Source organism: Neopelma chrysocephalum, unplaced genomic scaffold (genome assembly GCF_003984885.1).
Source record: "Neopelma chrysocephalum unplaced genomic scaffold, ASM398488v2 Primary Assembly neopelma1_61b, whole genome shotgun sequence".
NCBI lineage: Eukaryota > Metazoa > Chordata > Aves > Passeriformes > Pipridae > Neopelma > Neopelma chrysocephalum.
In genome coordinates, this window is record NW_020897717.1 from 10,976,285 (window position 1) to 10,988,940 (window position 12,656).

Consider the following 12,656-nt stretch of genomic DNA (forward strand, 5'->3'; position numbering starts at 1 on the left):
TATACTGCCTGAGTTAACAGTTTTTCCAAGACTACTGTACTGCCCAAAACCTGAGTCAAACCAAAGCAACAGCTTTGAGCATTACATCGTTACCACTTTTGTAATTGTTATGAATTAAATAATTGATGTTAGAGATTATAAAAACAAATGTATTGGTCACAATTTGTTATAATGAAAGTAAGATTTTGTACCATTGCCCCATTTAGTCACCATATAACATAATCCAGATTCTTGTCTGTAAAGTACTTCCTCCTCTTGTAGCAGCAAGCAAAGGCAATTTTTTAATAGAGAGCAGAAAGCCAGATCCATGTTATCTTGACAGGAAGAAATGTCCCAAAATGTTCTCTATGTAGCAGAAAGAGTCCACCATTTCTTCCTAAAAAAATCTGCCTCCTATGGGTAAAAAGACCTAGACTCCAGGAAACGTCTCATGTAATGGTTCCTTATAGCTTCTGCCCACAACCCACAGCAAACAAACCCCATAAACTCAAAACCCTGAATACCTTCATTCCATAATAACCTACCTCTACATCCCAGTGGTATCAACCACACCATCTGATTAATGCATATGCGTGCTAGTTCCCACTGAAATCAGTTAGGTTTATATGATCAAAATTAGGCAGGTAGATCAAGTGCTTTCATACCTCAGGTCAGATAGTACCCTATGGGACCCACATTCAGAGTTAATTTAGGTGAACTGGAATGGAACAACAGTGAAGGAGGAAAAAAAAATCACATGTACTAAGCAAAAACAAGCAAACCAAAAAAGCATTCCTCCCACCCAGATCATAAATAGTTTGGGAATTGCTTTTTAGTATTTGTGTTGTATCTTAATTTCTATTGTTCTTTGAAATAAGTACATCATTATGAGGACGCTGACACAAATAATTATCCTTCCAAATGTTATCTATGCTGTGTATACACAAAAATAGACAAGTAATTTTTTACAGATCAACAAAAGAAGGTATAAGCATCCTGTGTTATTAGATATGCCTAAAAAATGGTACTTAACAGCATTTACCTGTGAGCATACCAGCGTCAGCAAGCTCAGCACTAGCGATGGGTACATTGGGACCATCCGCTTCATATGCTTTCAAAATGTACTTCTCAATTACACCTATGACCCCAGCTGGTTTGTCCCAGGTGACCTCAATGCTGTAACCATTTATACTGTGAACTCTTGAGGGAGTTGGCACATTTTGTGGAACTGTAGAAGGATAAAATAGAAAATAGAGAAAATGGCAGTTCTAAGGAGACTATTGCCCCTATTCTTCACTTTTAATGGCTGCAGTAAATCAGACTCAACCATTAGCATAAATACAATTTATTAGAGTTGTAACTTTTCAGCATTGATTTAATATGACTGCACATCTTGAGCTATTCAGTTTAAGCTATATTTCAAAACCATCAAAACTCCATCTACATAACATTCCTTCTTGTCTTGTTGCAATTTTCCAAAAACATTTCATGTATCAAACATATTTAAGCATCACTCACAAAGAGAGGAGGTGGATTGCATGTAGCTAACAAGCTCAGGCATTAAAATAATACAACTGAATGAAGCAAGACAGTACTGCAACAGAGAAGAGTTTTGATATTTATCAGCTGGGTATCTAAGCCACATAATGTCACAATTATGAGACATTTCTAAATATTTGCATTCTCATTTACAGAAGTCCTTCAAAAAATTGAAGGTCCTTGATTTATTTTCCTATTTCCACAATGCCATGCACTTGTCCTGGGGCAAAGCAGTGATTTTTAAGGCCTTTTTGCAAAATCCTTTGCTTCTGATCATAACATAATATAAAAAGAAAAAAAAGAAAAAAAAAATGGAAAAAGGAAAATGAAAATGTTTTAAGGAACAGAAAACCAAGATCATATATGCATACAGTTGCTAATAAAAAGAAATCATCCCATTTCCTATAACCTTTAACTATTTCTTAGATATTACTATACCAAGTAAAGGTCTGGCCAGTAACAGCTTCATCACAGATGACTGCACAAGGGATGCAAAGGAAAGACCCAAGGAACACTATGGCAGGATGATGGATGATGAGTTTGCCGTAAACGCATGTGGACTCCCTAGCCCTGCTGATGATCATTCGCTTTTCTCACCATTAAATAACCTATTTTTTGGTAATTTTATTGTTTAGTTTCATTAAATATGAATGCAGCCTTGTTTTTTATAAGAAGGGTATCAGCATAGAAAGTACAAAAATATCTGGAAGTTGTGATTCTTGTGTAAAGTAAGAATGTGATACTCTGAGAAAGTTTCCATTACTACAGTAATATATTGATTTTATTAGATATGAAGGTAAGGTAAGGTACAGTACAGCAGATGGTCTTCTCATAAGGGATATAACAAAACCAACTCAAAAATAATTAAATAGTGCAATTATTCTCCAACCCCAGGGAACATAGACTGCTCAATACTGTGGTCAGCTTGCAAACATAAATTCGTGGCAAACTTTACAGTTGTCAGACAGTTTTTAATATGAAAATATGCATATAAATTGTGCCTTCTGGGTGGCACACAAAATAATGAGAGTAAGTTGTATAAGAATGCATTTTCAAGTCCAATATTTATGCAAGTATCACATAATGTTTTAAGATCATACACTGAATAACTTCCATCAAAAGAATTCTCTGCCTTGTTGGAATGCAATTAGGCGTCAATTTACAGAAGAGGGAAAGTTTGTTAGATAAAATTTACAGAACTATAAATCTTCAAAAACTTGTTCAATGAAGTTTGCAAAAACACTGAGCAGAAGAGGAAAAGTTTTTTTAAATTTTCTTCATAAGACATATGAAAAATTTGATCTTTAATGCTCAGCAGATATGTTCCTACTTTGAAACCTTCTCCACAAGCCACATGCTGCTTTTGTCGTATATACTGCCACATTTTCACACACAATCTATGGACTACTTGTTAAAAGAATCCTCATTCAGCCACACTGAGCAGCATACTCAAGCACGGGTCATTTAAAAAACAAACTTTCACAAGACCTTCTTGTCCCTAGCAACTACATGGCCTCTTATTTCCATGGCTTGTGCCTGCTATCCCAGTATCACCTTTCTCTATACCTGATTTTGTATCATTAGGTGATACACAGGAAAATGCAGATTTACTTACTCCAACCTACTCATGTAACACGAGGTCAGACGTGCACATAAGAGCACAACTACATGGATGGTTGCTCTTACTCAGTTAATGCAGTTGAATAACATCCTTTCCTCTCACATAATGACATTATCCAATACATGTTTGGAAAATACCTTGAATTATGATAAGAAAATACTTTCCTTAACACTTTAGCTGATGACTGTAGCTTGGTATCTGTTCAAAGCATTAAGCAGTTTTGCTCCTTCAGAAATACCATGCAACGTGCACTACTCAAAATCATTGTAGTGGGATTGTCTCCACAAAATCACAGAATGGGTAAGGTTGGAAGAGACCACAGTGGGTCATGTGGTCCAACCTCCCCGCTCAAGCAGGGTCATCCTAGAGCACATTGCACAGAATTGTGTCTAGACCATTCTTGAACACCTTCAACCTGGCATTAAATAGCCTATGAAAAATGAGAGTAAGTAAAACTTAAAATTATATTTACCTGATTCTCTTGTACGAACGTGGGTCCATACACTAGATACTGATCCTCCTTCATTTGAGGCAACCACCCTATAGAGGTATTCTTCAAAGGACATGGGGAAGTATAGAGGAGGTAAAGGATTAAAAATACTAAAAAACCACTGAACACAGTAATACATTGACAAAAAATGAACTGAAAATTATGTAATTTTTTTAAAGAACCAATGTGCTACCTGTAAATGGTTGTAGACCACGCTCATAAACACTCTGCTCTTTTCCTCGGTACACTAGGATGGAGTCATTTCCCCTGCAGTTAACAGCACTGTCAGTTGATAGGCATCCGTCCAGATTGACTCTGACAGCACTGCTGGACACAGATGCCAAGTTAACGACAGCACCTCGTGTAAATTTAACATCCTTCATGCAACCACCGAAACCTAGCAAACAGTAAGGGATTAGTACCACATAAAGAGCTTCAGTCATTAAGAAACACTTTTGTTCCTTTCAATTCTATATTTTCAGCATTAAAGACTATAATGTGAATAGGTTGACTTCCAACATGACATTCTGCCTACACTTTCACGATACTAAGTTGGTAAGTTCCTGCCTTACTGGTCTACACTTTCACTGTTAGCAATTCCATCCTACAAGGAAATAGCTTTCTGTTTTCTCTCCTGCCACTTCTCACTTTAAAATTATTACCATAAAAGTGATCCTGACTTTTAAAATCAGCTTTCTGCTGCCTTCTAATATTTTGTTAATACACATGCTTTCTCAAACTAAGAAAAATATCTAAATTAAAAATACAATTAACTTCAGGAGATCAGATGGAGTTATTTCAGTTTTTTATGATGGGGATATAACTGGTATGCTGTTTACAAACATCCTCTAGAAACATAACCCTAAACTATTTGTTTATGATAAAAAATTTAAGAAGCTTCATTTTATATTTATTTCTATACATACATATATTTGTGTGTCCATCTGTGTAACATTCCTATCAACATTACAAATATGTTAAATTAGTAATTTGCAGTTAAAACACCACTATAAAACTCAGAATGCAGTTGTTAAAATCTCTATATTTACTAAAAATTAATAAATTGACACAAAATAGTTCTCAAATCTGAGTAGCGACTGGTGTTTAACACAAACACAAAGTAAACAGTAACCAAACCAAAGACTTCAGTTCATTTAAGAATTAACTTTGTAAATTAAAAATCCGCCTCTCACTGATCAGTGCTACTCTTTAGCTTTGTGAAAGCACTGTATTTATATATTATGTACTTTTATTGCCTTTATCACTGCAAGATGACAGATCAGAGTAGTATTTGTGCTTAGCCACCTGAACTGAGAATCTAATGTCCTTACGTAGTTCATGGAAAAAGGGGTACTGAAGGTGGAAACCCATTTTGAGTCAGCCTCTAAAACACTTTCTCTTTCCACAATGTTAGGAATTTAGCCAAACTGCTCCTCGGCATGAATATATCCTAATTTAAGCTCAACTGCTACTCCACAGTGACCTGCTCAGTTTCTTAGTCTGCGGCAGAGGAAAGAATTAGTCCCAGTCTGCACAGGCATCCTAATCATAAGACAAAATGAACAGCTGTTTAATTTTCAGTGAGATGCACACTGTATAAGCTATTTTAATACATTATTTTTAGTATCTTTTTGGCTACATTTATCACTATTTGAAGATTTCTGACTAATGCCAGCCAAGTAATCTTGTTTATTCTCAAGTAGCTGCAGAATAAGTAAAGACAGCACAAATTCTCACAAACATTCCTGCAAGGTACCTTCCTTCTAAACCTCTAAGAGGGCATATGATGGGTCATGCAAAAGCCCACAGACTCTAGTTGAAATTTCTTAAATTAAAGTTGTAACTGACATAGAGGAGAGGTGGGTGGAGAAGGATATTTATCCCTTATTTGCTGTGAGCAAAAAAGCATTCCTTTACTAATAATTAACTACCAAGCAGCCATTGATTGAGAAAATCTTATCTAAATAACTATTAAATCAGAAGGTCTCCATATTCTATTATCTTACCATCACATCACTGTAGTCCTAAATTAAACTATGCTTTAAGCTGTAATGTCTAATCTTGTTTACCTAAAACCACATTTAGGAACACATACGAATGTTTTTCTCTTTGGACACTCTAAACACAAATTCCCAGCCGCCATCTTATTTTGCAGCATGCTGAGGAGGCTTGGTGGAAAAGTAATGTTTATTGATGTGCCTCGGTATGCACTTCAGACATTCACTTTAGATGCTATGTTGCCCTAGATTCTTTGTTCACAGATCTCTTTGCTGCAGGAGTTGTGAATGCATCCACTCACGAGGCTATACCATCTGCTACAAGGCAACACTGACAGGGTATGACTGGCTAGCTCTTTCGGGCCATAAATATTATGCACACAGAACCTGAAGGAAGATTATATTATATGTGATACTTAGAGCTGGAAGAACACTATATTCTTGAAATATCTGTGAATGCCAGTGCATGGATTTGATTCAAACTACTCTGTAGCTGTGAAACCAAGAGGCTTCCATACAGCTCTGCAGAGCTTACTTGATGCACATATTCAGTGTGAGTTCATGCATTCAAAGCCACTTACTAGATTCCCCACTAATCACTTCCTGATTGCTACGAATTTGTTCAGAGTATCTGAAAAATACACCATGACTGATGAATAGTTTCACAACTAATGAAAAAACACACCCAAACAGAGCCAGTTTAGTAGACACTTTCGGCTACATTTCCTACAGATCTTTTGTGGAGGCCTTAGTAGCAGGCTGTAAGTAATGCTTCTCTCTTTTCCCTACAAATGTGATCTGTTCCCAAACAGAAGGGTCGCAGTGATGGCTAAAAATATGTCTCCTTTCTGATAACAAGGAAAACGTCACAGAAATTGTAGCCAAAATCCAAATTCAGGGGGTTATATTCACTTAATTTTTTGGGTTAGAATCAGTATTGCCTAAAAATGGCCTAAAACCCTCTCAAGTATTCTTCCGTGTGGCAGCATCCATCCTCATTACAGTGATTTAAGCTATGTTTACTGTTTTCCACTCGTTTTGTATTCCAGATCTGCAAGTGACACAAGTGGATCAAGTGAAACAAGTTTATCTGAACTGGCTCTCTCTGATGAAGATTTGAGATCATCTGGTTGGGCATCTCAGTTTACCATTTGCTACTCTCCAGTTCCCCTCCTAGCAGTTAGATTGCTTCAGATATCACTGGGTGGGAAGAATTTTTATAGCTTTATATAAGCTATAAAAATATAGCTTATATAGGTAGAGATGACTGGTAGTTAAAGCAACAATGGGTGGAAAGAAAAATTCCTGTTACATATTCATGAATTTACACTGTCAGCAGCAGAATGTCCACCTTGTGCATGACACCAGTTTTTGAAAACACATGTTCTTGGTGTCATCTTACCTTGTTCTAACCCCAGCTCTTTATAAAAATTCTGAATGTCAGGTGGGATTCCTCCTATGTAGACAGGTGAGTTTACTTTCAGCTGCTGAACACGGGGTTCAAGCGCCTGCTCTCTCAGTTCATTCATACTTGTTGAAATCACAGAGCCCTCCTTGTTCACAGTGACTTCATTCCACTTTCCATCACAATAAGACAGTCCCAACCAGAGATCCACTTGTGTGAAGACAACGCCAGTTTTTAAAAAGATGTTTAATATTCCACTTTTCAGTTCAACCTATATATTTTCAAAGAGAAAAAATATTTTGAAAGAGACATCAAATACACAATGACAGAAATTTATTTTAAAAACCATAATCAAAGGAGTTATGCACAAGATCAATGAATAAGAAATTTTTATCTTCAGGATAATACTGTTTACACAAAGCATGCTAAATACAGTGAGTGAAACAGTTAATTCAGAATGTAGGAAAATATATTTTGAATTTTTGACAACAGACTTTGGCATTAATGCAACTAAAAAGAAAGGACAATGAATCAGGACTGTTTTGCTTTTTTGAGAATGAGAAAACAGTATTTTATCTATTGATTCATTTTTTAGAAAAATGTAACAAGATAATAAGGAAATGAAATGTCAGACCTGATTAAGGTCTTTTTAATTGGCTGGTGAACTCAATTTCAAATTTTTGCAGTATACATTGATTCTTACATTCATACATTTCATCCTTATTCTTCTACATCTTGTAAGAAAATAATTGGTTTTGTATGTACTTTTTGAGATTAATGTGCCAATTCTCTAATAGAAATACATTTTACTTAAATGTTTCACTGCAGAAGTCTCCAAATGCTTTACTGCAAGACTCTTTATCCTAACTGAATGGAACACAAGTGGGCTGAGACTGTAAATTGGCACATATAAAGCACTAGACACTTAGAGGATGAACTGGTGCTTGAAAAATATGAATACATCCACAAAAAGGCATTACTGTTTCTATGACAAAACCTTATTAAGTGAAATAAAAACTACAGATTTAATATAAATTCTTATCACCATTATTGACAAACTGACATATTTAGTTTACTGATAATATTAGCATTGCAGTGTTCATAATTAGATAGTATTTCCTTAGCAGGGACTCCAACTGATGAAAGAACTCTGTACTTGCAGTGACACAGGCAATGCAGGTCCTATCCCAAGTGCACACTGACTTCTTGCTCATAAAACAGAGGGATTTTGTTTATTTCTTTCTTTGAGACTGCAACTTTTCCTATTTCCATGAGTTTAGAGCCACTTAGAGCTAAGGACTCTACTACAATACAGGTAAAGGACTGATCATGGCATCAGTATTGATGAGTATAGCTTGAAAAATGTGTCTATTGGACAAGTCACTGCTTTTCTTCACTGATAAGAATTAATATGGAGCACATTGTGCTGGTGTGAAGAAAACATTCCAGATGCATTAGTACAGTGGTATGCCAGCAAGCCTGCCAGACCTGGAAGCCAGAGAGAGGGCACAGTGTTTGACACAGGGTCACTACTAAGCACAACCCTTTTCCAATTTACTCATCTTGGCATAGTTTTAAAGCAGGCAGTGAATAATGCTTGTGCTTTTTTTGTTGACCTGGACTGACATTTAGAATGCCCAAGTGAAGACAAAGATAGGGGACCACTGCTCAGTTTCAACTGTTCTGCATGGTGAAGATAAAAAAAACCTAAGTCCTGCATAGATCTGAGCATAGGTACTGATCATAAGTTTAGAAAAACAACAGACTAATTGTTTGCTTTAGATAAGTCTGGGACCACTTTAAAAAAATGCTTGATTTCTAATCTGTCCTCGGAAACTATATTATTACTTTAAATCAAAAACGCATGAAGATCATCTTACAGACATCTCAGCTGCCATCCCTAAACAGAACAAGAGTGTTATATCACAGCTCTAAACATAAGCAGTTTCCAGTTTAATTCTTCAAAGCATGCTTGCTTTTCAGAATTTGAGGTACAAAATTTCATTAATGCTTTTCTCCATGTACACAATTCTTATTTTGATATACCTTAACATTTAAGTTTGGAATTAGGAAAATCAAAGCTTAGCCTGAAACTGGAAGATACGAGGGACAAGAAGAGCTTCCATAGTCCCACTAGCAGGTTGTGGTATCTCTCTGAGACCGATACAGGGACCAACTCTGATAAAAAATTTTATTAATGACCTGGGCAATAGGATGGGGTATACTCTCATCAAGGTTGCAGGTGATAGCTAAGAGGGTTGTCACTGATGTTCTAGGCATATAAAGAAAATACTGAGTCAAGATGGATTACAAACTGAACACTGGCCAACAATGTAACCTCAAAATGATGAAGACCAACATGCACTGGGCTACATTAGAAATGAGATAGGCACCAGTTCCAAGGAGATGATTCTTCTCCTTTATCTATCATGTATAAGACCTGGACTACTGTATCCAGTTGTGGAGTCTCTGGTGTATGAAAGATATTGCAGCACACCAGAGTGAATCTAGTGGAGGGGCACCAAGTTGATCAGTGGTTGGAGTACCTAGAGTATGAGTTGAAGCTGAAAGAACAGGGTTTGTTCAGTCTTAACAGTAAAAGGGAAGAGAACTTTACTGTTCAACTGCCTTATGGGAAGATACAGAAAAGACAGACTCAGTCTCTTCTCAGAGGCTCATTATGAAAGGATGAGAGGCAAAAAACAAGTTGTAATGAGAGAAACAGTAAGAGATCAGGGCTGGTTTCTTTGTTGTTTGGGGGTTTTTTTCCCTATAATGCAGATGGCCAAAGAAATGAACTGACTGCAGAATTTGTAAAGCTGTGGACCATCCATCTGTAGAGAGATGCACAATACTCAAACAGAAAATGCATGGAGCAACCTATTCAAACATAAATTGGTCCCGCTTTTAGCAAAGACTGAGAATAAATTACTCCAAAGGTCCCTTCAACTTAAATGATTTTTTGGTTCTGTATTGTACTTCTCTGCAGGAGCCAGTCGTTGCCTCACTCAATCTGCTTATAAACATATGAGTTTGAAGATGAAAGGAATATGCAGATATAGCTCTGGGAAACCAAACTCACATACGATAGGGGCTGCAGTAGAGCCTGAATGACACTTCGTTAAACCTGCCATCCAAAATGATCTCAACCAATGTAGAACTAGAAGAGTGATTATGGTTTTATCTCCCTTGAATTGGGAAGTCTTCCTGAGTCTCAGGAATACCAGCAGAGAAAAGCAATGGACTTCAAAAAACTTGTCAAGGACAGGCAGTCTATGAGTCCTTTGAAAGTGAAAGTACATGTTACTCATATGGGGTTCATGTCAGTTCAAAACCTAGCCCGGTTCAGACCTGCCAGCCAGAGAGCAGAGGCCCAAACAAAGACCCTCAACAGTCCCCTCAGAATCAGTCACTCTTTAATGATTTGCATTTTGAATTCTCAAAATGCTAATTTCACACCCCTTCTTATTTCCATCACAGTAATGCTTTCATCTTGGCCTCTGGTTATTTTACTTCATGCAGCTATTCAAATGTGCAATTCTTTGGGAAAAGTTCTTTCAAGACTTTTTTCTTACTTTGCAGCTTTGCAGAAGCAAATCAGCAGCTACAATTTCTTGGGAGCCAGTGCCACTGTTGCACACTGGCAGTGCTTAGGCTTTTGCTGCAGTTGAAGTGGTCAGCATCAAAATCAGTAATGCAAACTTTATCAGCCGTCACGGATTCTTTTAATCACATAAACTCATGAGGAAACACATGCCAGAGTGAGAGCTAGTAATTCATACTAGTGTATCTGATCTCAGTTTGCCTGTAATTATTATGTCTGGATCCAAAGATAATCAGATTGACCTATCTGGCTTGAGTTAATTCTCAGGGCATGGAAGAAGTGACCTTTATGCACAGCACCTTTCTAGGACATCATTTTGTCTTGGGCAGAAGACAAGACAGAGTCTTTGGCTGTTTGGTATCAGATCAGCCATGTGTTTAGCTACAGTTATTCCCAAACTATAATGCTAATAAGAGAGCTGTGACCTATGCAAAGGGAAGGGTCAGGGAATACCGTCTTACAACAGCACTTGGGATAAGTGGTATAGCTTATAATCTGTTTTGCTGTGCAAGTGTTTCCTGACCAAAGCTCCTAACAAAGACATTGTGGCTCATGTGCAACATGCTACACACCTCATTTTCACTTTCTATTAACCTTTTTTTGTGAGCTCAACTGTACAGAAAAACCTTCTGTCATCATTATGTATGTGCAGAACACAAAGCTGCAAGAGTTGGAAAAGCATGCATACATATATTCATCCTCTCTAAAATTCCTCATTTTGAGGCTATGGAGACGTTGAGGTCAGGATTAAAGTGACATAAAAAAAAAATTACTTGATTTAGGACAAATTCTAAGAAAATTATCCAATCACAATTCTCGGAGCTGAAAATAGTATAAATATAAAACTGCCAAAATTCTGGATGATTTTTGTATGAGTAGAAAAGGAAATTATTTTTTCTAACTGCTTTGTGCTTTTGACTCCAAATTTAGTAAGTCCCCTTTCTTACTTTATAGTCAGAATCTATTTTCTTGTGTTTCTGGTAGTCTTACGCAGAGTAAGACAGAGGAAACAAGGATCACATACTACTAGAATCTCCTGAAGAACCTTGTAAATACTGTTCATGTAAATAGTGCCCCTGTGCTGTGAATTACACACATACAATGCTTTTTTTGGGTGGAACAGTAGTGTACCTATAATATCTTATGCTATTAGCTTGTGATCTTGGTCATTACTTGAGGGCAAAATTAAAGTAATAACTGTAATTAGTAAGACTTGTTATTGGAACTCACTGTAATTTTTTAACTAAGGCTGCTTCAAAAAGAGGAAGCAAATCGGTAGCAGAATTCAAAACCCAGGAAAAAATGATCTGCTGGAAAAGCCAGTAGTATAAAAAGAAAATATAGAGTAAGTTATAGTTGACCTGAAAAGGAGAAAAATACATTTATATGTTTTAGGTCACAAGTTTAAAAGAAAAGGCCCATTAGATATAATGCCGTGCAATAAAACAGGCTGTGACATGACAGCCATTAGCAAAACAGCTGCATAATAAGAAATAAATAAATAAATTAAATTCAATAATAGAGCAGAAAGGGCAGATTGGGTCATAAAGAATAAAAATACTTTCAAAAATCTCTAAAAATAAATTATTGCTTCCTGGATAAGCTGTAAAAGTATTTTTTTCCATCCTCTGTAATACCTACTAGTTGGTCCAAGTACTAACTATAGTTGACCTCTAAGCAATGGTGACCACAGTCTAATTACACTCAGAATCCTTGAGGAAAGAAAAATATCAAAATCCTGAGCCATGCAGCTAATAAAAGAATTTGAAAAACGAAAACAAACATATTAAAATTTAAACAAAATACTGGAAATGATGGAAGCACAAGTAATTCTGAGTATAAACAGTCTTATTTAACAGACACCAAAAAGAAACTTCATAAGCACTATCTCACAAATTTGCCTAATACAGGATTTGTATTTTGCAGTGTTGGGAAAACCGTGACAGGGATGAGATGGGATTAAGCTGGACCACTAATTTCTGTCTATATGTTTCAAATACAAATGAAAAAAATTATGGATT

The 12,656-nt window shown here is 36.4% G+C and overlaps 1 protein-coding gene across 8 annotated transcripts in view; it reads right to left on the minus strand.

Annotated features, from left to right (window-relative positions):
- USH2A (usherin) overlaps window positions 1-12,656 on the minus strand; it is a 379,012-nt gene that overhangs the window by 224,165 nt on the left and 142,191 nt on the right. For all 8 annotated transcript variants that reach the window (XM_027681679.1, XM_027681684.1, XM_027681681.1 and 5 more), the window contains 4 exons: window positions 7,029-7,302; window positions 3,823-4,026; window positions 3,612-3,692; window positions 1,022-1,207 (listed from right to left, as the gene is read on the minus strand). In XM_027681679.1, the coding sequence (XP_027537480.1) occupies window positions 1,022-1,207; window positions 3,612-3,692; window positions 3,823-4,026; window positions 7,029-7,302 (745 nt within the window). The remainder of the gene's footprint in view (window positions 1-1,021; window positions 1,208-3,611; window positions 3,693-3,822; window positions 4,027-7,028; window positions 7,303-12,656) is intronic.